Source organism: Leptosomus discolor, chromosome 5 (genome assembly GCF_034619465.1).
Source record: "Leptosomus discolor isolate bLepDis1 chromosome 5, bLepDis1.hap2, whole genome shotgun sequence".
In the NCBI taxonomy this organism is placed as follows: Eukaryota; Metazoa; Chordata; class Aves; order Leptosomiformes; family Leptosomidae; genus Leptosomus; species Leptosomus discolor.
In genome coordinates, this window is record NC_141395.1 from 59765345 (window position 1) to 59790915 (window position 25571).

Genomic DNA, 25571 nt, shown 5'->3' on the forward strand with positions numbered 1-25571 from the left:
AGTCATTCAATAAACACATTCAGCTCTCCAGTCAGCCTAATAGGCTGTAATTTAACTCTATTTCCCTTCAAACTGAAAGAAAAAAGAAATCAATAACTGATAACAAAGCTTCTTCTCATGTGGCAGAAATGCTCACTATCGTACCCTTAAACTGGTACTGCCTTGCACCATGGGTTTTATCATGCCATGCTGCCCTGGGACCCTGCAACCAAGATCTGAAGAGCCTTTACTCACTAATGTGGCTTAAATTTACTAACAAAACTCTTCTCCATAGCTAGCTATACAGAAGGAACTCAGCGGCTGAGACATATTTCAAAGAAATCCCCCTGCTTTCCTGGAGCCTCATTTAAAGCCCATTCTCCGCTACAGCCCTGGCAACCCAGATTTCCTCCTACCTGCAGAGCTGAGATGTCCAAGGGAAAGGCAGGTGGTTGGGTAAGTTTCCATGCATCAAAAGGTGCCTGAGATGTCCCTGGACCCAGCTCTGGTCTGGAGAGCTGCCCTGAAGCTGCCACTCTCCCAAGGGAGACCCCAAGTCCTGCTCCATGCCATGGAGGACAGGATGCTTAAAAGCAAGTCTGTGCTTGGAAAAAGATAATCCAGTAGCAAATAAGCCAGTAAGGTCCCACAGAAATGCTTTCAAATGCTAGACACCTTGTAATGAAACACTCAGTTTGGTAGAGAATCATATGTTTTCCAAAGCTGTAAATAATCTCAATGGGATCTACAAGTCTTCTGTGTCCTGTGTCCACCCAGGCTTGCCCTGCTTTGGGAGCTAGGGTCTCTCCACCTGTGGCTCAGAGCAGGGGGATCTCAGTCCTTCACTGTTGCCACTGCCCAGTTCAGAGTGGCCACAGCCACAGTGGAGCTGAAACTCCTGGGGCTCAGGCATCCCCTAGGTCTGCTCCGGGCTCCTCAGGTTTAACACTGGCAGTAAATTTCTTCCAGCACTAGTGATTCTCCAGGCCCCCAAAGCTGCTTCTGCCATGACTTCCAGTTGAGCAGATGGTAGCACTGGTATTATTATTCAGCACTATTATTGAATATTTATTAATCAATATTTGTGCTGTTCACCATCGGGTTGTTTCCCAGAATTGGGGTGATGGAGACACCAGGAAAGCAAGTGCAGGACACGAGTGATCGCACAAGTCTGTGTGTGATGATCATTTTTGTTTCCCAGCTGCTAGCATCTAAGCAATGAGGAGTGAACTGGCTGTCACTCCCACTGTCACCAGCACATCTTTTGCCTGTCATACTTGTCCTACCCAAAGCAAGTCACCACCTTCAGGAGCCCCCAGCCCTTCCCTGGGTGGTGCCAGTCTCCTAGGAGGTGGCAGATGTGCCACCTCAGTCTGCTTTCAATTAATCATTCAAAACTGCCTGTGCAAGAAGCAAAACAGCCCGTGCAAGCAGCAAAACAGCCCATCCCACTCTGGAGATCACCCACAGCAGAGGCCAGTGAAGGTGACCACCATCAGCTAGACAAGCCTTTGGTAACAGACCTGCAGACATGGCACGAGTGGAGAGCCTGAACAGCCTCCTGCATTGTAAGGTCACCAGCTGCGGAAAGGATTCTTGCATTTCCTTGTAAATCAACCTGAGTATAATCTCTTCTGAACCACATCCATGGGCTAAGAAACAGCGATGGGCAGCCAAACATTTCCTGCAGCTCTCAAGTTCAAGTTAGCTTGTGGTGCCAAAGGCTTTCACCAGATGAGTAAAAACTATTTGCACGTTGAGACTTGTTCTTAACACTTCTGGATCTGCCAACTGACAAGAAAAAAAAAATCCCACCAACTACTCTGCTGTTCACCAGAGCCTGCAGCACGATTTTGGGAGTGTTCTCACTAAAAGGAAAGACCTATGGAGAACCTGAGACAGGACCTTGTTTGGGGGGCTTGAAACCCCCCCCCCCCCCAAAACCACATCAGCCATGAGTGCACAGCCTGCTCTGAGCCCAGGCTGGGGCAAGCAAATACGGTTCTTGTCAGCATCTGCCCCTGGTTTGTCAGCCCCGTGCTTCACCTCAGACCTTTCCTCTACTGCTGACGCTGAGCACAGGGCTCCCCGCAGGGCTCAGTGAGCGCCGAGCCCAGGCCAGGTAGGACTTCAGCCTGAGCTGCAGCTGAAAGGTCACGGCATCACCACACCAGCCATCACACAGAGCGGGCAGAGGAGCAACCGTGCAGAGCTGCTTATGGCGTCCCAGCAGCTTCGTTTCTCTGTGTAGCCACCGAAGAGGAGTTGCGGCATGATGTTTAGGAGGGCCTTGCAGGGACAGGCTTTGAGCAGGTCACACAGCAAGCCATCTAGCAGTCACTCTGAGCCTGACACAGATTTCTTCTGACATTCACTGAGCACCAGAAGGACAGGAGCCAAAGTTGGTCCCAGCTGGTGAAGTCATGGAAGCATCCAAAACATCTTCTTTTCATCAATCCATTGAATCCCTTTTCATCATCTGTTGGTGACAACCTCCTTCTGCCTCTGCAGCGAGAGGCACTCACTAAAGGAACAGGCACCACCAAGGCCCAAAGGTGGCCTGTCCCCACGGCAGGAGTCAACACCTCAACCTTGATTCCAGGCTGGTCCACGCAGCTCACTATGGCAGCTCTCCTTCTCGTATTATGAGTTTACTAGAGATGCTGCAGCAGTTACTCCAAGCCATTCCCGGAGTAACATTAACCAAACTGTGTATTACAGCAAAAAAAAAAACGGATTGATGAGATGGATTTGTCCCCACAAACACACCAGCAGCCACACTAGAGCCAATGCAGCAATGAACGGTGCAGGCAAAGCAATAGCAGTCCTGGGGGAAGAATGTTTCCTGGGTAAGCCCTTCAAGCAGATTTGGGAAGAAGAATCTGCAGTGCAGGACCTCTGGTCAGCAGACCTCCACAAGAAGCTGCAATATTGGCAGCTCTGCTGCCTGTCACAGAAATCTCACATCTGTCACTCACAAATCCTCTTTTATTTCATTATTAGAGTCAAAATGCAACAGGGAACTCCTGAGCCCATCCACCTGTCTACACTCAAACAGCCAGAGACCAAAGTTAATGTTCTTCAAGGCAGGCATGTGCGTCCACACTGGCCAAACACAGCCGTTCCTGAGATTGACCTGCATTTTAAGCTAAAAAAACCTTAGTTTAAGATTTCAGTTAGCAGAGCACAGCAGCTGTAGCCTCATGGCTTGGGCAGCCTGGGTTCCTGGAGCCAGATTACGTATGATGGGATGGGAGAAGCCTCTGGCTGTGCCGCTGCCGTCATCTGTGGGCAAGTGGCGAGGAGCAGGGCAGGCAGCTGCCGGCAAACCAGGAATAGCATCTCTTCATAGAGATATGACAGCGTCCATCTCACCCTTCTGCTGCGGGGAGAGGGTTTGCTAAAACCTGCCGTGCAAAGGCTTCACCCCTCAACTCTGCTTTTGTGCACGTGTAGTGCGTACGTCCACGTGTACCTCAGCGTGCACATAGAGGAAGTTTAACAGGCACGTGCCTGTTTCTGCAGAGCGCAGTGCGGACAGCGGTCCCCAGTCACACAAGCATCCTCCTGGCAAATACGTACTTGGCTACACATAACACTAACACATCAGCATCTCCAGCGACTGTTTCTCTCCCAGAAGGAGCTCTAGAGAATACAGCAACAGAAACATTAATGTTTGCTGACTCAAGGGCTCCACCAGGAGGAAAACCAGCCCGGATCAACCCCTCGGAAGGGCTGGAAGGAAGGCTGGGGAGTAGCGACTGGCAGGGAGGCCAGACTTGCTGTTTGGTTCAAAGTCAAGGACAAGGAACGCGGCAGAATTGGGTTAGCGCAGTGTCGGCTGGCCAGGGGCTGGCCGCGGCTCCGGGTGAGCTGCCACGCGCACGGCGCCCTCATCTGCTCCAAAAATCTTACTAATCCAGCAACACAGCCTCCAGGCTGCCAAGAAACACTAAGAAGGAGCTTGCTAATTGCCCTGTCTTCACCCACTTTCTTTTCTTTCCCAGCAAGGGCTGGGAACAGTCACCGACCTCCTGCACTCCGCAGCGGTGTCACGATCAGAGAGCAGGGCTGGGAGCATGCTGTCTGCTTGTGGCTATTGTTAATCAAGTCATGGGGTTTGCTAGGACCCCCGTGTCTGCCTGAATGAGAGCAACAGGAGCTACAGAAGCCATTTTGGATGTTAAAGGGTGGGACTCTACCCATGAGCTTCAGCTCCCCTTGCAGCCCCCCAAGACAGGTTTCTGCTCACTTGACCATTGCAGATATGCCCTTCACCATGAGATGAGCCCCTCCAGAAGCACCTTCTCCATCCCACTGACTATAACGGGAGTCATGTACCAACCCAGAGCATGCAGACTACATATTGAAGGGATGCATCGCAACTTCTCTCCCACACACACCCCCATCAGGCTTTTTTAAGCGTGATGACCACAGCGCGAGATGTGCAGAACCAGACCCAGCTTCTCTACCAGAGCCCTCAGAGGCACACGGTTTCTGCCCAAGACCTAGCACTGGTGGGAGAGGAAAGGAATTTGTGCCTTTCATGCCTGTCTCAAGGAGGCACAAAGGGGCAGCAGAGACAAGACTTTTGACTTGACACCCCCGAGGGCGCAGATGATATCAGGTGTGAACCTCTGCCAGCCCAGCCCCAGCTGCTCAGTGCTTGGCTGCAGGCAGGCCTGGCTGGTCCCAGCTCAGGGGGCTGAACCCCACGCTGCTATGCCCAGCCTGACCCCCAGGTACCACCCACCAAAACTACATTTCTGGAGTGTTTCTCCCTGAGCCAGAAAATTCCAGAAAAAAATATCTGTTTGCTCCCTAGACTGCAAACCCCATTCCTGGGAACAAGAAAGAGCAAGCTGAGCGCTCATAAAGTGCAAGACAGCGTATGGAGCACTCGTAGCTCTCTCCCACAACCCCAAAGCTGTGAACACCAACTTACGCCAGCACAGCCCAGTTTCATCGTTTTGAATTTCACAAGACAGCACATAACTAGCAAACAAAGGCATGCTCCTCCCCATATTCAAGTTTTATTGAAACTACACATGTATTTTGCATACAAATGGAGTGGGGGCTGTTGTACCAGACTTTGGTATCTCACACATTTACAGAACCTGAGCACTTAGCAGTTTCATATTTGAATATTCTGTACACTCTCATCTTAATTCACAACACTCAAAACAAATGCTTTTTAGTACTTCTAGTGACATAAAAATAGGCTCCATTCCTCCAACAACAGACCCATTTACAACATTTTCTCTTTCTCCCCCATCAACACAGTATTTCCAAAAGGCGTCAGATTTTCTCTCTGAGTCCATAGTTCTCCTGAAGTTGCAGGATGTTAGTGAAGGACATCAGTTCCAGGTTTTCTCTGTATTCTCCAGGTCCCCCTCTGCCCTTCTCAAGTATCTTATGTCAAACGATGCAGGCTCTTCTCTAGGAAAAAAAAAGCTGTCCTGTTTCCATGCTCATTACACACTCATCATCTTAACACCAAGCGCAAAACAAACCAGTCAGTTTTGCTGCTTATTTTTACACCAGGGACAGTTGTTCACTAGGAACTACACTAAGGCAGCAGACCTGTTTCATGGAACTCAGGTACCCAAGGCTGTGGCCGATCTGGGCTGGCAGGGAAATAACACCTTTACCATCCCATCACTGATAACCTGTCAGCTCATGTCAGGCCAGGCATATCAAAAGCAGCACAAGATGTTTGCAACAATAAGAAAGATTTATAAAAGCTCTTACACAAATAGCTGAACATTATGAATAAATGCTTGGGTTTAATAAACCCTTTGGCTAGCTCATGTACAATCACTCCACCTTTGAAAAAAATGAGCATATGTATTTGCAAATAGTCCATCTACAACTGAATAGTAGCCCTTCCGTCCCAAGTACCACTGCAGTATGTTAGCTATTCTTCAATTGCTCTATTCTCTGCATGTGACAGAAATTAAAACAAGTTTTCAAGCACACACTGGAACACACCAAAAACCAAATAGTCCTTCGTAAGGTGATGATAATCCATACTACTCCAAGTTTTGGTTTTGAAAGGTTTAATACCTTCCTCCAGAAGCTCTTCTGTGACAACAGTTTCAATGGTTCACATCAAACACACAACTTGAAGTACCTTCATACATTACTGTGCTTCCTTACAGCCCAAGTAGTACGTTTGTAACACCCTCCAGGGATAATCCCTTGGAATGATATGCCTTCTCACCCCACCAATGCACAGGTGAAACCAAGAAGGGGAGAACAGCAAATCACCCAGCGTGACAGAGGGAAGACAGGAAACACCCAGAGCTGGCTGTTCCAATGCCAGATGCCGACTGCAACTCAGCACAACTACACACTGCTTAATAAGGCACTTGTTCAGAGAAGCAGGGGAAAACAGGCAGCACAAGCCAAAGAACTACAGGATGTGGGTTTTCTCCACTATTAACAGGCTTGCCTTTTGAAGAACCATTCAAAGTCCACCGACCTGCTCATAACAGCTGTAAGACAAAAATCGTACGTATTTCAACTCCTACCAACAGCCATCAGGTTTGCAACCAGAGTAAAAACGTTTTCAGACAGAACCCAGGCTAACGGGGAGATCAAGCCGTATCCCTGGGTTTAATAAGATTTTATACTTCATACTTTATTAATATCTTCCCACATTCACTTATTACTCTACCTGCAGCAAGAAGAAAGGGAAGATCTTTTACTCTAGACCAAATCTATAAACATGAAAATAGAAACCATGAAAATAATTTATAGGAACATATATACATAAGAGCGACACCTCATCTGGTTTTCAGATTAAGATACCATAACATGAGGTAAATACGCAGTTTGCTTTCTTAAAACACTACCAAAGTCTTAAAAAAGTAGTAGCATTCCAGTCATTTTTAAAGACAGCAATCACAGCACATGAGTCAAGGGAATCTTAAAAAGGCCATCCTTTTTAAAAAGCCATAGAAATTTTTTAAAAAGAAACCCCCGCTTTGTTTTTAAATGACACAGACAGAAATATATTTACTCCTCAGACAAACAACATGAAAACCCAGGAAAAAAATCCCAGTAGACTCCACTTCCAGGACAGGAAATGAAGAGAACTTCACAGCAGAGAGCGAGACAGGGAGAGGGAAACAGTCACCATTTTGTTTGCCAAGTTATCAAAAATCTGCATCCAAAGTGAAGACATTGTCCATTGTTTCTGCCATAACAGCAAAACGTTGATATTCCGAAACCCGCTTCTCAAAGAAATTTGTTTTTCCTTCCAGAGAGATATTCTCCATGAAATCAAAAGGATTTTCTGCATGAAAGACCTGGGAAAGGGAAACATTATTACACTGGTGGTTCTGATAGGATAAAAATGCTTTAAAAAAACCCAACAAACAAAACAGTCAAACCCTTTCAAACCAGATCATCCCTTGCTGTAATATGCTGTAGAATCTAGGGACACCTATCTAAGCAAATTCAGTACCGTCACTCCCCAGGAGTTTGGTCCATGGTGAAGTTCACCCATGCAAGGTGCCTATTATCCTTCAAGGACTGCAGCACCTGAGTACAGCATAAGTTTCTCATTACAAACCAGCAGAGCAGCTGAAGGGAAACAATGGCCTAAATTGTTCTTGCTCTTTTAAACAGTGAAGCATATATATTAATGCTGTGGTTTTGGCTGTCACTCACAGCAAGTGCAAGCGCTCAATCTGACCTGCTCCCAGGCATGTTAAGAGAGCGCTCTGTGCTGACAGCTGTCCTGGGCTGTCCTGGCAGGCCAGCGTTTCGGACAATTGCACCTCTTACCTTCGCGAACCCAAGCTCCATCAGTAACCGGTCTGCGACAAATTCAATATATTGCTTCATCAAAGTGCAATTCATTCCAATCAGACCTACAGGTAACGCCTCTGTTAGAAACTCCTAGAAATTAAAATATAGATGACATTTAGAAAAATAAAATTTAAGAAGGGAAAAGGAGAGAAAACACCTGTGCTCTGTATAACACAATTTGTGATATTCCAGGCTCCCCAGGCAGTCCTCTGAATAAATAACTTGCATCACTAAACTCAACAAGTGTCTGCTGTTTTCAGTAGTTGTTTGTATCTTCCTTTATTTTTAGCATGTTTTTCTGGAAAAGGCACAAGAATTTTTATTACTGTCCCTCTGATCTGCCTTTCCCCACCCCCCCATAAGACTCCAAGCTTCAGTGTAAGCTTGAACTCCAAGTTCAAGAAAACCTACAGACCATACTAGCGAGAGCAGGAATAGATCCAGAAATCTCCAGTTTTCATTGGCTTCCAACCATTATAGAACAACAGATGGGAGAGGATAGTGATATATATGAGTGCTGAACCCAGCCACGTGTATGTTTAGGCATCGATGCAATACCTGTCAGTATTGTGAGGCGAAGCTGGGGCATTCATCATCATCACAGTAGTTAGATGACAAGAGAAAAGAAAGAACAAACTACAATCCTGCCAACACTCAGCAGTGCAGGAACTTGTCGTTGCAGACAGGCAGCACTTCATGTGAAAGAAGCCGACAGCAACCTCAGAAAAAGGCAGAACCTAGCATGGTACACGTGGCCAGAACAGACCCTGTCTTCTGAGGACAAGCAGGGCTGTGTATACAGTAGGGAGAGACAAAGATCCTGAAAGGACAGAGGTAAACAAACTCTTCTCTAACAGACAGTTCCAGTTGGACTAGATGATTGCTGTAGGTCCCTTCCAACTGCAACTATTCTATTCTATACTAAGACAGGCCGCCTTTCTTCCTTTCTGTCATTAAGGAGGAAACCAGCTGATAGCTTTAGCTTCTCCCAGTTGCTCAACAAGTGAATCAGAAAGCCTCTCACTTTTATTGTCATCAAGGAGGAAGGAAAGGATGGTATAACGCATCAGGGATCCATGCCTGAGCCAAGTATCAAACATGGAAGCCCCAAAGTTAGAGGTTAATTTGATCATTATTGCACATAAACTGGTCCTGTGCTGCCCACGATGCTGTCACGGCCAGGCTTACCTGCTCAATTTCAACAGCATTAACAATGATCTCACGGACCCGCTCTTCTGATGGTCTGTTCACTAAATAATGGAACATTAGACAAGCAAAATCACAGTGTAGACCCTGAAACAACAGAGAACAATGAAAAAAAAGTCAGGTTTTCCCTTCTCCACATAGTTTGCTCTTACCTGAATGAGGCAGCCTCATTCAGGTTGAAGCTTCCTAGCCTCCTGCTTCTTTCACAGTCTTAACATTACCATGTGTAGCAGGCACTTTTAGTTTACAACCCAGTTAGTAACATATGAAATCCAACGCATACCACCCGTGCCAAAATAACGCTCAGCACACATGTTTCTCAGGTAAATACTTTTCAGAGCTGCTCTGCTGTGAGGGATCCTACACATAGCCCTGCTGTGCCCTGCCTCCCGTCAGAGATGCTTTTGCAGAAAGACTCCTACATCAAGACCTGCAAAACCACCTGCCAGTTAACATAGACCATTTAGCTACTCTCTGCTTCAAGACAGCTGTACAGAAATACTTGGTTTAAGTTCTTTTAGTAGCATTTCTTCCCTTCCTTCTCCTCACAGCGTTTTCAGAAAGGAAGATTCAGATTAGAGACACCAAATCCAAGATCAACAGGTCATCTCTCCAAACAACGTGCAGTTACTGTGAGGAATTTGCTACTACAATGTTTGCAGGTTTGTAACACTTAAGACTATCGTGCCCCAACTCAACCCACCTTCACATTTCACCCAGCTATCCTGCACGGAGCCCGGTAAATTGTGTTCACTCCTAAGACTTCCAGAAAAGCCTCCAGCCAGGATAAGACAACATCAGGAGACGAGCAATCCCTCACAGTCTGAGGTAGGCACCAGACAGCTGCTCCAAGAGATGCTTCAGTTTCTATTTGAGCTTGCCTGGCTACAGCTTGAACCTCTGGCTTCAGCCATACCCACGGCTGCTAGACTAAAGCAGCACTGTGCTACCATCTCTCCTCTTGACAGCAAGGTGGTGATTGGAGCCTATACACACCATGAGGGCACATCCACAGGGAAAACCAGTCAGAAGCACTTGGCAGGCTATGGGCTGTAAGACAATCCAGTGCTATTGTTAACAGGGGTCAAAATAAAACCAAGAAGCAAAAACTTTCTTAGAAAGGCTACAAAATCCTTGTGATTCAGGTCACGAAACAGCCCTGAAATAACATAATCTGGGAAACACTGCCCCTCTAGGGAAAGCATTAGCTGCCAGCTGCAGGGCTTCCCATGGTCTTGTCCATGGCAACATCTCCAGCAGGATGCAGGACATGCCTGGCTTCTCACCTGAACTGGTGTGCTCTGCTGACTGGTGCTCCCAGCAGCTTTGCACCTTTAAGAATCAGAGATGCACCAGCTCAAAGAACAGCCTGGGAACAGAGCCTGCAGCTCAAAAAACATACTGAGCATTAACCATTTATCTGTTCAGGTGCATCAGAAAACTGTTTGTGTAGTTTTCCATTGTGGATTCTTCTTACCACCACTGCTTCTGTAACAGCATTTCCTGGGTTTCAATGCAGGTGTTTTGGGCACCAAGCCTTACCCTTCATAACAGCTCTGCAGTTGGAATTATGCCAGCGGAGCTCAATAAAAATTCAGTCTTTTGGTGCTCGACTCTGCAGAGAAGTACAGTTACACTGCTGTACAGAGGAACTTACGTCTCATTCACCTGCAAGAAACCCTTCTAACAAACAAATACTTCCTCGCTCGAATGGCTTAGTTTGTGATGACTCACAGAAACAGAAGACACAAGGAAGGTCAAGACTGAAGAACTGTTTGGTTTTGCCTACTGACCATATCACTTTCCTCAAGAGTGTCTTTTAAATTAAAGGCATCTTGTAAGATGCCTCCTTTCAAATCAGTCTATCTAATCCATGGAAACTACTTCCATCACGATAAAGCTCGTTCTTCTGTTAGACCAATTCTGGTAAGTTCAAACCACTAGCATGTTCATACTGCATACAGAACTGGTCTTTCTGCTTCTTCAGTGCCAACAGTGCCGTGAGTTGTGCGGTGCCTTAAAGACAGGCCCCAACCGTAACCAACCACTGCCAGCTGGCAGGCAGCGGCGCAGGAAGCAGAGAAGAGAAAGGGCACTTGCCAGCACGAGGCTTGCCACCTTTGGAGTGCTGACATGCAGCCCCCCAGACACACCACATCCTAAGCTAAGCAGCACTCCCCTCTAACAGACCTGTAGCTGCCCCCTCGTAGCAGATCTTATCACTGTGCAGCAACAAAAGAACACTGAGAGGAACGATATCTGCTGCTTCTGCAGCAACCTCCCGGGGTGGCCAGGGGACAGATGCACAAAGGATGCAGAAGGCTGTCTGCAAGCTCTGGGCCCCACAACTAGGGACAGATAGGGAGTGGTAAGAGGAGGCCACTTGAACCCGACTGAAGCCGTTAAGGCAAAGCAAGGCTCAGAGTCATGTCCTAGCTATGTCCTTGCCCAAGCCAGCCCCCACTGCAGTTGGGGACAGTGCAATTCCACACCGGTCCTTGGGCAGCTAGGCTTTTGCCTCCATTCACGGCACAGGAAAACAAACGTCCCCTTCAATCCAAAAAGTCCACCTTTTTGATCATACTATGCACCAGGGTATTGCTAATATTTATGTTTACTCCCTTTAAAAGCAGGTGTTTCTGCTGAGGGACATAGCAGCACCTAGGCTTTAAGTTCATTAGTAACTTAGAGCTAGAAGTCTGCTTCTCTCCCCTTTTTAGAAATATTCTGGGGACAGCCTGCTCCTTTGCAGGACTCCTGTCTTCCTACACGTCAGCAGTTACAGCTCCTCTGTCAGGCTGCAGAAGCAGGGTCAGGCACTGCTCTGGGGAAAGGAAGTCTCTTCTCTGTGCTGCTTAGGAGGTGATGTTAAAGCAGACACAGAAGGCTTGCTGCAGGAGAAGCTCTAGGGAGTGTGGCCTGCAATTACCTGGCAGGTAACCAGGACCTCTATGCTACCAGGACAGTGAACTTTCCCTGGAAAATCCTACTGCTGCCACTGGCTAGCAGAGAACCTACTCAGACTTCTACCACCTCCTCAGCCTCCAGCACTGTCAACATTAAAAAGGCTCAATCATACCCAGAAATGCTTCCCCTACTCACTGCTGGATTCTCTTTTACACTGGTTCCTACCCAAAAACTGCTTTCTGCTCTCTTCAGCTTCCCTCCAGCCCTCCTTGCCACCAGAGGTGGGCCACTCTGGCAAGACTATGGAATCTTTATGAATATAATTCTGCCCTTCTCCTGGAAACTCACCTTCCTTCCCAGACAGTATGTAGGACATGACACATTACCTCATCTCTGCTAATAAGTTCATTGGAGAAAGTCAGTCCAGGCATCAGGCCCCTCTTCTTTAGCCAAAATATAGCAGCAAAGGAACCCGAAAAGAAGATGCCTTCAACTGCAGCAAAGGCAACCACTCTCTCACCTGTTTAACATAACACATTTTCAGTTAGACACAAAACAGTGTATTGCTTGTCAGCAAGACGCACCATTTGCATCAGACAGACCGATGCTGGAGAGAAGCAATCCCCTTTCCAGCACCAGGTGTCGTATCTGACCACATCTTTCAGCAGATCTGGAGGCATAGGGGTTCTACACGTGCAACCGCACTTAACCACAGGTAACCCCAGCAGAACTGAAGAACCAGGGCATCTACTGAAACTGCCATGGGTCAAAAGGGAAAGAATGTAACTGTACAAAGTAGCCAAGACATTAGTACTCCTTTATCTCTTTTCCCTAAAAGGCAGGAAAGCAGCTGTGTAACTAATAGACAAAACAGAGAGAAGAACAAATCTCCTATAAATTAAACAAAAACCCCCTACACTTCAATTTCTGCTTGTTGAGAATCTACATAAAATCATATCTTTACAAGAGTGGAAGAACACAGAATGTAATTCATCAAGACACAACAGTTTATGTTATCCCACCTGTTATCCCACATTTCATCCACAGAAAGCACAGCATTATTGGTCCCAGTTCTCCCTGTTCTCTACAGGAATGTACTTCCTCAGACTACAAGACCACCTGACTGCTTGGTGAAGACACGTCATTCCATGTATTCTAGTTTAAACAGCTTCGAAAGAGCCTTAAGTATATTCTAACATGAGGAGCTTTTGCATTAAGTGCTGGTGCCTCTTCCCAGGGAGAACTGCATAAAATTTTTTTTAAATAACAAAATAACCCCCAAACAGCCAGGTGTCTCACTTCCTCTCAAGATGCAAATGCCATCTGCTGGTGCATCTGAAGAAATTCAAGTTAGGAAAAAAGCATGAAAAGCAACATGAACTTACAGGTATCACAGAAGTTACTAAGGAAAGAATTTGTCTGACAACACTAAAAATTTCCTAGGTTACTTCTAGAGAGGAGTGGAGGAAGGCTGCTGATACAATACAAGTTTAATGAAGACTGAATGCCGATAAAATTTTTACTACATTCCACCTGACTATCACACAAATGAGTTATGCTGAAACAAAAATTGCCCATCAACAGCACCACAAAACATAAGCGCACGCTGGGAGGCTGAGAGTCCACAGAACAGATACAGCAACCAACCAAGAAATCAACCCAAGCTGCAGAGATCTGGTTGCAGGCCAGGTCCCCAAGCTGGAAAGAAACACCAAGCAAACAAGCCAGCCAGCCAGCCACCTTCACATATCATATCTCATAATCCATAACTGTAAGTCCTGGACTCCCCAAATGTTTTAAACTTCAGAAGTTTTCTCAATAAGATGAAAAAACAGAAGAGTAGAAATGTACTTTACAAAAATTTGGACAGGGCGCGTGAAGTTTGGAGGCAGGGGGTGGGGAGAACATTGCTTTTTGAGTTAGGGAACCTTCTGATTTCTGACACACCCCAGGCTGCTGGGAGCTGAATGAAGGAGATGAAGGGACTCCACACGCAGCAAGCAAAGCCAGACTGGAGAGACAGCACGATGCTCCAGGACAGGAGAATCTCCAGCTACAAGAACCACCCCACTCAAACAAGAGCTGTGAGCAACAGAAGCTGCAAAAGAACACTATTAAGGTTTGTTTTGTTCGCCTGTCTGAATCTCTCCATCTACACTTTCTCTAAGTATAGAGGATGTTTGGTTTAGAAAATTCACCAGAGTCTGCCCATTATTCATTTCAGCTACAACACATCCTTCAGAGTCAACATAGTAAGCTGAACGCAGAACACTGGAAAGGATGCCCTGCACCATGCTGATGGACGCTGAGCCAGCATCCCAGCTCTGAAATGAGATACAAAAACTAGAAACCTGGTCCCAGCAGCAAACCAGAAACATCAGAGATAGATGATTCTTGGCTCTTTTTTGCCCAAGCTCAGTCATGGTGTTACAAAAAAAGGCTAACGTCACACAAGGATTTGTCTATATCAACGTGAACACAGAAAAAGCCTGGACTTGCAAGACTTCAGCTGCCCAGTTCAGAGAGTACAAAATAGGAGCTAACTGGAAGAAATAATCAGAACTCCTAGAAAACAAAGTCTACAAGCAAAAACTGAAGAAACTAGGGTTGTTTGGTATAAAGACAAAAAGAGACAGAGAAACCCACAAGCGTTTTTCCTAACATGATTCTAGTGGGCACTGCCATTACTGTATTGCTTTAGCTGAAGACAAAAACATACATGCTCACTAGAAGTTACTTCTAGTCCTTTAGTTAAACCAGAGACCCACAAGCCACAACATCATCTGGGGAGAATTTCATTTCATGTTCCAGGGATGCAGCTCACTCCCAGAGGATTAGTTTGTGACATGTGCAATAGAAACTAGTTTTTAAGAAGCTACGCACCAAAAGTGGATTCTCTGTCTTCAACCCACTTCAGAGCCCAGTCTGCTTTCTTCTTGACACAAGGCATTGTTTCAATAGCATTAAATAAGAAATCCCTACAGCAGAAAACAAAGAGAAAACATCAAAATAAGTCATTTATGTAAATCTGCCCTGGTTCAAGCAAGACAGCAGCCACTTCCTACCCACCGAGCTAAACCTCATCTTGTCCAGCTCCACAAAAGGGACAATTCCCACGATCACAAGCTCTGTTCCCATGCTAAACACCTAAAGAAAACCTTGCAGGCCCCCCACTATCCCCACACAGGATGTCACTGTGGGAAACTAAGCTCTGCCTGACCATCACCATGGTGGAGTCTCTGAGGGAAAAGTGCCTCTTTTCAAATGTATTACCATTTAGACTAGGAAGTCCTCCAACACACAAAGGTGATGGGGCTCTCCAAAGAACCCGATACTTTAAAAGTAAGCAGTTCAAGTTGTATGAAAAAGCACCCACAACAAAAAAGCTGAAAGGATGCAATACATTGATTAGCATATGCTAGAAACACCAGCTGGATCAGGAGCACTCAATTTCCCAAGGCAGATCCTTTGCTGATGTGAGAGCAAGCACCTCAGGAGCACAATGACCTTTTAACAACATTTCACACAGTCCACGCTTCCTGCAATCAAAGACTTATACAAATATTAACAAACATTCTGACACTCCCACACAAGTCTGTTGGTCAGTAATACTTCTCTCCATTTTGGGGGTCAGGCATGCAGGCCTTGAAAGCCTTAAGGAACCATCCCCAACTCCCCCAGTAAGTCAGTACGAAACAGAAGACAGCTGCTGCTGCCCAACAACGGTGACACTGGACTAGGCAACAGATTTCCCATGGGTCTCTAACACATCCAGAGGTATACCTTTTCTCAGGATCTTTGATGTAGGTGTCTATGAGCAAGCTGTACATCTCTGAGTGAACGTTTTCAATGAGAATCTGAAAGCCATAGAAACAACGAGCTTCTGGGATCTGTACCTCCTGACTGAAACGCGCCACCTACGAAAACCAGAAAGTACGGCAATAAGTACAGCAAAACCAGTCCTGCATGACAGTACTCTGCGCTTAAGGGGAGAGACAATAGATCTCTACGACAGAGAAAGGATGGGAGCAGTTCAGCCCTACTTTATTCACAGATAGGTCAACAGGACAGGTGTGGTGCAGAAGAAAATAAAGCAAGCTGGCTAGAAGTACGTCTGCTGTGCGTATTAGATAGAGAGCTGCAGCGAAGGATGAGGGTGCAAGTACACAGGAGGGGAACAGCAAAATGTTGTTAGTAAACACTTCATATTGAACAAAGCCTCAGACTTTTTGTTCATCACTGAAAAATATAAACAGTATGACATAAGATGTGTTCATGCAACGTATGCACACATACTATGACAGTCTACACATTATAGACATTCAAGATCTAAACTGGGCATTTGCAGTCAGATACCAGTGATAACCTGTGGTGAGACATTCTGCAGTCCAGAACTGATTCCAGCAGGAAGATTTCCCCACCTTTTTAGCAGCACCCACCTGCAGCCCTAAAAGATTCTAGGATACCATTCAGTGAGAGTAAAATGGATTTTACCAAAATGAAGAATACAGAGCATGGCACAGCACAATCCCTCCCTACTCTCATTTAACACAAGCACGGGAAGAAGCATGGGGATTCATTGAGAAATGCAGATCAACATAGCCAGGCAGAAGGCTGAACTTAAAAACTGTGTCCAAGAGTGATGTGATTTGGAGTCTTGCTGACCACAGTTGACCCGATCTAACTCAGACGCTGGACCCAGCATAATAAGCTGCTTACTCCCCTTGGCAAAGGTGAGATGATGGGAAGAAAAAAAAAGTACACATTTAATAAACTTATGCATTAATGTGAGAAAACCAAAATGAAAAGCAAATAAGCCAACAAAAGGAGTAAAGATTCAAGCCCTCTGTAAAGCTTTCTCACCAGGTTTTCATTTACAATTCCATCACTGGCTGCAAAAAATGCTAGAATATGAGAGATGAAGTATTTTTCATCTGTTTTCAGCTTGTTCCAGTGAGGAAGGTCCTTTGACAAATCAACCTAATGAAAACAAAAAAGAAAAACATTATTGCCCTTTTGAGTTTGTCATTCTGTAAGAACAGAAGCAGCCTAGTCAAATGACTGAGGCAGAGTTTTGGTGTTTGCTCTCAAACCTTTACATGTAGAGAATTTAAATACATGTGACCAAAAGACAGCAGACACTGCAGTTCTGCTGTCTCCCTCTGCAACAGTAACACCACGTGTTTGCTTCACAGTTTACACTTTTGTAATTTGGCATAAAAATCATTGTCTATTGAATTACAAATAAATCAAGACTTTGGAAAGCATTACTATCTTCTTGTCATGAGTATGAACATGCACCGATAAGCAGAGCTCACTCTGAGACACTTAAACTCTACTTGAAATAAACGCTGATACTCCAAGGAACCTCTACCCAGGTGTGCCAAAAGATGGACTGAGGGGCCTTTTGCCTTTGGCAGGTGTTCAGCCTCCACCCCGCCAAAGAATGGCATGGGGCGAACGCCGTGCAACTGCTCTTGTCTACCAGACTGAACTCTAGCCACAGTAGAAAACCACAGCTTCCTTCGCCCAGACTTTGCTTGTTTGTTTGTTTGTTTGTTTGAAGGGAGGGATTTCTGAACCACAGCGGCAGTTAAGCAGGGCTAGATGCGAAAAACAGAGGAGCCTAAAAACTTACACGTGTGTATGTGTGTGTGTGTATATAAACATGTACGCGTATACACACACAAACCAATTTTACAGTTAACTTTCCAGTTCATTTGGAAATGCACCAACAAATGGTACGACAGCGTGTGAAGGAGCCAGTAACGTGGTAAAAGGGCAATGCTGATCAGACAGGAATGCCAATGCCTTTCCTTTAACGGCTTAGATCAACCTCTACTGCAACAGGGCAGCAAGCCTCCCAGGCAGGCAACCCAATAGCAATTCTACAGACAGCTGCTCCTCGCCATACCAGGATGCTTTCTGGCCTACTTAGAGCCTGCCAGTGCTTTCAGCTCACTCCTCTGCAACTGCACATCACTGCTCAGGAACGAGCAAAGGCTGCAGAAGTTTCAAGCTGGAAAAAGCAGCTCAGCTGGCAGGTAATCTCTCCAGATCAGGGCAGTGTTCAGAAGCCTCCACTGCTGCAAGCGTAGCGAGCTCAGTACTGCTCAGGTCTGGCTAACCAGCAGCGTTGGGGAAAAACTTAGAGCTTGCATTATAACATGGGACAAGCATCTAACCAGGGCAATCAGAAGTCAATTAGAAGCATTTTTAGCAAGTGTCCCTGATTATCATATCACCATATTTCTGGAAAATAGGTGCCTAACATTAAAGAACAGCATTCACATTAAAGTACCCAGAAGGTCTTACATGGGCAAGGAGTTAGCTGCAGGTACAGAGACTGCAACAGGGTAGGAGCAACGTGACCACAGATCAGAGCTATCTGACTCAGGCTCCCTCTATAACCAGAGAAGCGCACCAAGATACAATTCCATCTCGTCCTAAACCAAACATGTAAACCAGCCCCGCTGAGTGGCCCTGTGGAAGCAGCTTTCTTTCCGCTGTCCTTGAAGGCAGTCCTGCTCTGGTGCAGGCACCTCGTGTTCGATGCAATTAACTCCAACCCTTACAACACAGAAGCCAGGCGCAGAGCTAGGAAGGAAGCGCCAGGACCCTGGTCTGAGTGCCTCGTGCCAACCCACTGGCCCCAGGGCTCACCTCTTCTGCTGTCCAAAAGGAGGCCTGAGCCTGTTTATACATTTTCCATATATCTGGGTACTGGATGGGGAAGATGACAAACCGCCGGGGATTTTTTCTGAGAAGAGGCTCCTCGTCAGGGTCCGAGCCATTTTCAGCAGCACTTGGAGACGAGCTCTGAAGATAAAGCAGAGTTAAGGTTGCTGTTACTTGTTCCTCCTCTTCCCCATATCCCAAAGGTGTGGTTCAAGAGCCTCCCGTGTCACACAGACACGCACCTGCCCCTCTCGGGTGGACGCACGACCCATCCCTGGGGTACCTGCCCCCTCGCCGTCCATCTGTGCCCCCGCTGCCAGGGCGGCAGTGCTGCCTGTCTGCCTGGCTCTACCCAGCACCGCTCACACCAGGACCCCCTCCCCAGGAAGCACCTGACGCCTGCGTGCCAAAGAGGAAGCCTTTCTGCAGGGCAGAGGAAGCCTTTCTGCAGAGCAAGGAGGAAAGCTGCCCTGGGAGACAGCGTCAGCCGCTGCGGTGCTGCACACGGGGAAGACACCTGCAAGGTCACCACACGCTGCCGCCAGCCCGCATCCCGCACAGCTCCATGAGGCTCACTGCCCCTGTTACCTCCAAGTCATTCGCTTTACATCGAGACACTTGGGTCTGGATGGACTTTCTTAAAAATGTCATGAGATCACAGCAACTAATCCCCGTTGGTAGAGGATCAGCCCTGCGCCACAACGAGACTCTGCATGGAGGTTCGGGTATGCAACCCTGCTGTGAGCAGAAGGCGGCCCCCACACCGGCGCGGGTCTGGAGGCTCTCCCTCGAGTGCAGATACGAAGCTATGTGCCTCTCTTTCCAACAGCGGGCAGCACAAAAATCCCTGCCTAAAGTCACCCATCCCCACCCCGCTCCCTCTGCGCGGGCTCCCGGAGAATGCCTGTGCAGAGCTCTTCCTCAGAGAGCTACCTGCCCAGCCAAGGTGGGGACGGCTGACATTTAGGAGACAGGCCAGTGAAGAGCAGCACGGAGAGAGCACTCCATGAGCAGGGCCTTCACCTCGCCTCTGGCTGCGGACATCTGCCTCCGGGATCAACACCAGACAGCACCCCTGCCAGGCAGGTCACCAAGCACCTACTGAAGACAACCGTTGTGAAGAGCTGCCAGGACAGCATGCTGCAGCCTCTCCAGAAGGGCTGGAAACTCACAGTGACCAAAAGTTTAGCCAGCAGGATGCCTTTCTGGGTCGGTTCTGAGATCCCGCTGACACCACTGCAGAGGATAACTAACCACAGGCAGCATACGAGGTATTACATATAATACAGCAGGGAAGGGGGGCAAAAGGGTTTGTATACCATTGATTCTACTCTCCGAGGAAGTGCCAAAGTCCTTTCTCCACCCAGTCTGCCTGTAACCACTCACATAATAAAAAGTAATCCTTTACTTCAATTTGGAGAATACCCTCCAACAAATAATTCTACTCACGTTTTAAAAACAAACACACATGCACATTGCATAGCTGGCATACGTATCACAGATTCCCAAAGAAAACGCATCAGGAAGCACATTCTGGATTACAATTTTACCACTTTATTACATTCTAAAATATTACTCAATTACACAAGACAAATTTTCCAGCATCATCTTGCAGAGTCTCTGCTGAAGGCCAGGAGAGTGCAAGACCTTCTGTATTTCCCAGGACACAGAGATGGTTGCAGTACCCACTGAAAGTCTCCTCAGGAGAATCTGGGCCCAGCAGGGATGACACCCTGCCTTCACACACACCTTTCCAGGGCCTGCCAAGCAGCTAGCATCTCCATCTGCTTCTGCACCAGCCATCATCCTTGAGAAAGCAAACACTGCAAAAGTCTGCCTTGTTAGCCCAGCATTTTCCCAAGCAAAACCCTTCTATACTGCCTGGGGACTATGCCCAAGGATTTATTTTAGCCTAACTAGGCGGACTAGCAGTTACCAACCTCAGCTTTGATGTTCCTGAGCCATCATGCAGGGCCCATAACACAGAGATAACTTGAAAAATACTTACGGTGTACAGAAGTGAAGTGGAGCACAGGAAGAGCAAAGATCCAGTATGGCAGGAAAACTGGAGACCAACACTGAGACAAGGAGCACTTCACAGAATCACAAAACAGCAGGGGTTGGAAGGGACCTTTGGAGACCATCCAGTCCAACCCCCCTGCTAAAGCAGGTTCACCTGGAGCAGGTTGCACAGGACGGCATCCATGCGGGTTTTGAATATCTCCAGGAAGGAGACTCCACAGCCTTCCTGGGCAGCCTGTTCCAGTGCTCTGTCACCCTCAGAGTAAAGAAGTTTCTCCTCATGTTGAGGCGGAACTTCCTGTGCTCCAGTTTGTGCCCGTTGCCCCTTGTCCTGTCACTGGGCACCACTGAGAAGAGCCTGGCCCCATCCTCTTGACACCCACCCTTTAGATATTGATAAGTGTTGATAAAGTCCCCTCTTAGTCTTGCTCCTTCTCCGCAGAGCTGCTCTCCAGCAGGTCGATCCCCAGCCTGTACTAGTGCACAGGGTTATTCCTGCCCAGGTGCAGGACCCTACACTTGCCCTTATTGAACCTCATCAGGTTCCCCTCCGCCCAGCTCTCCAGATCTCGCTGAATGGCAGCACAGCCTGCTGGTGTATCAGCCACTCCTCCGTGTACCATTAGCAAACTTGCTGAGGGTACTCTCTGTCCCTTCATCCAGGTCGCTGATGAATATGTTGAACAAGACCACTTGTCATTTTTCCAATGGCCTTTAACAGTCGCCATGCCGAAGGCCACAGAGAGAGGGGTCAACACACCAGAAATACTGTCAGAGCGGAGCGAGACAGAAAGGCAAGAGAAGCAGAAAAGGCCCTTGAAGCAGTGTGTATGCTCTGGAGAGCCCTGATGGCAGGAAAGCAGAAGGATAGCTTCCAGGAGCCAAAGACTCAGAGTGATGGCATGACCCCGAGAAGGACCTCCACACAGACTTGGAAAATGGTACTGTTTTTTTTTAAAAAAATAGGTGGGTTTTTTTAAAATTTTAAAAAAGGAAGGGTCAGCCCACAGAGACTGCACCATACTGGAACCTCCCCCCTCAACCCACCTCCCACCTCCCCTAACCCCTTCTGGGGTGAAGTTTCACAGGCAGGTTCCATTTCCAAGTTGGCAGGTGGCATGCAGGCAGGCAGCTGCTGGCTATGAGAGGGTCCTGTCTCTCTCCCTTTTGGTTTCCAATCCTCTGAGACGAAGTTTCAACAGAGTAATACTCATTACCTAGCCAGCTTGTTAACACAGTACATGCCTTGGTACAACTCAGCTGAAAATTCATGGAAGATCCTTTCCTAATTCAATTTCGGACACACGGCACACTCTGATCGCTGCCAAGGCTTCAGAGCAGCCACCACTTGGTGCTGAAGGCGCACAACACGTTCCCAGCCCTGCCTTCCTGGCAGGGTTATGAGGAGCTGGAGAAGGTAAAAGCCACTAGGCCGATACACCTCCCGCTTTCAATCTGCAGCCCGGATCTTTTTCTTAATTCTACGACGGTGTACAAAGCAGTCAACACTAGCCATAATAATGAAGAGCATCCAGTTTACAATGCAAACGTGTTGCTTTCTGTTCAGACAACATGAGCCAAACTCATAAAAGAGCTGAAGCTGGTGGGCACAGCCCAACCCCTGCTCTAGAAGGGTCAGCCAGAGCAGGCTGCACAGGACCACGTCCAGCCAAGATTGCAGTATCTCCACGGATGGAGACTACATAACCTCTATGAGCAACCTGTGCCAGCATTTGACCCCTTTCACAATAAACAAGTGTTTTCTTACGTGCAAAGGGAACCTCCTGTGTTTCAGTGTGCCCATTGCATTCCGTCCCATCATGGGGCACCACTGAGAAGAGCCTGGCTCCGTCTCCTTTATTCCCTCAACCAGGTATTTACACACACTGATGAGATCCCCTGGAGCCTTCTCCTCTCCAGGCTGAACAGCCCCAGCACTCACGGTCTCTCTTCATACAACAGATGCTCCAGTCTCTTAGTCATTCGTCCTTTGCTGGACACACTCCAGTACATCATATTCCAGTTACTCTGCAACTACTACAGATAAACTTTTCTGGTGATGACAATAAACCCAATGGACAACAAAGACTGCTTACTAGTACTGAAGCTCTTTCCATTAATTTCAAATTCAGCAAACTATGAAAAAAATAATGTATATACACAAGTATAGCCACCACACCACGGCAATAGCTGTTGGCCTGTGTGTGCAAGTATCTCAGTTACACACCCTACATCAGTTGTAGCCAAGGAAAAACCTAAAGGCGCTGGCAGAGCCAGCACTGTGATGTGGCACATACCATGTCATGGTGTGTGACCACGAGCCCTTTCACACCCTGGTAAGAGGCTGCACGCGCATCCCACGAGCTCCCAAAGGCTTCAGGCGAGCCCTGGGCAGAGCAGGCCACGCTGGCGGTGGGACTGGGAAGATCACCGGCACTCCCAGGAGAGATGGCTTACACCACACAGCAGCTGAAGAGCACAATGCCTGCCGGTCCTGCACGTCCAAGGGGATGCACAGGACTACTGTTTGCCTCTGGCAGGCCAGAGCGAGCAGGTCTTCGTGGCAGGTACAGCATGTCACTGTTCACAGAGGGATACATTAAGGGATTTTTTTAGGCTTCTATTCCACACGGCATGCCCCAGATTTTGGAAAAGTACTCAGTAGTACTGAGTACTGCTGAGGCACAAAGGTTTGGAAAGACCACGCGGGCTTCTCTGCCGTAAAGATCCTTTACCCTTGCATACCTCTGCCTGGCTTCACAGGGCAGAACCCAGAAGAGCTCAGACACCTCCTGGGGGCAGACTCTCCTGGTCTACCAGGGGCTGGGAAGCCAGGACCACCCGACAACACCCACGCCTGCCTCCAGGGCAGCTCGGGGCAGCGGGGACAAGGCACAGCTCTGCAAGCCCAGACCCTCGCAGGGCAGCAAGGCCTGGTGCTGCCCAGGCCCTGCACCAGGCGACACAGGGTCCCCCGGGCCTGGCCGAGACCGGGGCCCGACTCCTGGCTGACTGTACATACTCATCACACCTCTGTTTTCAGTGCTCCCCGCGGCCACGGCGCCCCAAGGGTACGACCCCACCGAGCCCGAGCGGGCCAAGGACGCGAGGGCGACCCCGTGCCCTTTCCAGGGCTACCCAACCCAAAGCACCGCCACGGAGCCGTGTCACAGATCCCCAGGGCGGACGGGGGAGAAGCCACCACGGCCGGCGTGGCCGGGACCCCTCCGTGCCAGACCCGCACTCCCCAGGGAAGGCCTGGCCCGGCACCCCGGCGGTACAGGAGGCCGCGGCGCCCGGCTGGAGGGCAGGGCTCGGGCAGGGCTCGGGCAGGGCTCGGGCAGGGCCCCGGCCGGGCGGGTGCCTGCAAGGCCCGAGATGCGACAGCGGCGGGCAGGGCTGCGCTGCCGCCGCCCGCGCTGCCTCCCGGGGACGCCCGCACGCCTCTGCGGGCGGCACCTCTCCCCGGGGACGGCCCGGCCCCCTCGCCGGGCGGCACCGTCAGCGCGCCCGGGACACCCGCCGCGGGGCCCCACCGCCGCGGCCCCGGCCTTACCCGCTCCGGGCCGGCCGCCTCCTGCAGGGCCGCTCGCCCCCGGCGCTCGCCCATGGCCGGCGGCGACTGGGCCGCGAGAGGGCGGAGATGGTTGAAGGGGAACGGCCAGGGCCGCGACCGCTCCTCCTCCCCGGGCGGGGCGGGCGGACAACGGCGGCGGCCGCGGGCCCTGCGGCAGCGCCTGGGCGCGGCCTGAGGGCGGCGCGGCCGGCCCGGGCGGGGGGCGGCCGCTGAGGGGGAGCCGTCCCGCACCCTTGGGCTCACGGCGGTCAAGGCCTCCCTGCAGCGAGGCCAGGGAAGGGACCGGGTGCTTAGAGGCGGTCTCGGGGGGCAACCGGCTTGTGCCGGCTTGCCCTGGTCTCCAGGCCTCCACGGCTGCCGAGACAGGTGGAGACGGGACGCTCAGAGCCTTGATTGCAACTGCTGGTCTTATTTTGTAAGGAACACAACAAAAGAAACAACAGCCCCGAAGTAGGAGAAAATACTAGACAAGCCTGTGAAAGGTGAAAATGGAAGATTATGGAACGGATAATGGAAAGAGGAAATTAACTGTTTTGTTGCAAATATTTACTGAAGAATGTGTACAGAGTTGAAGGTAGTGGTGGTAGCTGTCACTAAGACAGTTACTGGATGTACAAGAAAGAGACCTATGTAAGGAAAAAAAGTCCTTTTTAATCCATCCTGAGCTTATACAGACCTCAGAACACCCTCCAGTAGTAACAACTTACATGGTTGTACTACTGCTTGGAGGTGCTTGCAGGGGCCACTGAGTGCAAATACCGCAAGTGAAAGCACTACTGATGTTTGTTTCTGTCCCTTCCTGCAAGCAGAGAGATTTCATCCAGAGTTGGAAACTATCAGAGTTCAGTGGTTTCCTCTTCCTTCCTCATGCTGAAGCAGGCCAGGCCCTTGGGCCCCTTTCCTGTAGACATATGGGTCATTTATCAAACCAATAAAATAGTCCATAGGAAAAAAGAGAAGAAAAATCCCACCCAACAGGTACAGCCTGGTTTGTCAAGAAGACCAGAAATCAAAGACACAAATCTAACAGCAAACACTAGAAAGTGAGAACTAAAAATATATGAGCACCAAGACAGTCAGGCAGCAGACCAGCAGGACTGAGCCATTCTTTAGAGGCCAAGAGAAATGCCCAGAGGTCCCTTCAGGAGGAGACCTGGAGTTCCTCAGTGGAGACGAGTCCACAGACCCTGTGCACCATCCCCACAACAGCTGCCCAGTGCTCCCCAGTCCAAGCACTGGCCAAACATCTCCAGCCTGCTCACAGCCAGGGAAGGTACATAATGTACAGGTAGGGGCATCAAGGGATTCTGGTATCCTTTTTCAGAAAGGCAACCTTCGGTTGTGTTAGTTCTCTGTCATTAATAATTTCAGTGGTTTTTTTTTT

The 25571-nt window shown here is 48.6% G+C and overlaps 1 protein-coding gene across 1 annotated transcript; it reads right to left on the reverse strand.

Annotated features, from left to right (window-relative positions):
* Positions 1-6944: 6944 nt before the first annotated feature.
* Positions 6945-24220, reverse strand: RRM2B (ribonucleotide reductase regulatory TP53 inducible subunit M2B). The gene is made up of 9 exons (XM_086465201.1): positions 24167-24220; positions 18574-18729; positions 16774-16890; positions 15694-15827; positions 14794-14888; positions 12297-12430; positions 8986-9090; positions 7774-7887; positions 6945-7292 (listed from the first exon to the last, which is right to left on the reverse strand). Exons 1-9 carry the CDS (start codon positions 24218-24220, stop codon positions 7140-7142), a joined length of 1062 nt encoding a protein of 353 aa, XP_086321327.1. The 3' UTR covers positions 6945-7139.
* Between the last annotated feature and the right edge of the window lie 1351 nt (positions 24221-25571).

Excerpts from the sequence above, each read along its gene's own strand:
- RRM2B (XM_086465201.1), bottom strand. The coding sequence starts at position 24,220 with ATGGGCGAGCGCCGGGGGCGAGCGGCCCTGCAGGAGGCGGCCGGCCCG. Across the intron at positions 14,889-15,693 it reads ATCAAAGATCCTGAGAAAAG|GGATTTCTTATTTAATGCTA; the intron begins GTATACCTCTGG and ends TTTCTGCTGTAG. Across the intron at positions 12,431-14,793 it reads AGACAGAGAATCCACTTTTG|GTGAGAGAGTGGTTGCCTTT; the intron begins GTGCGTAGCTTC and ends TATGTTAAACAG.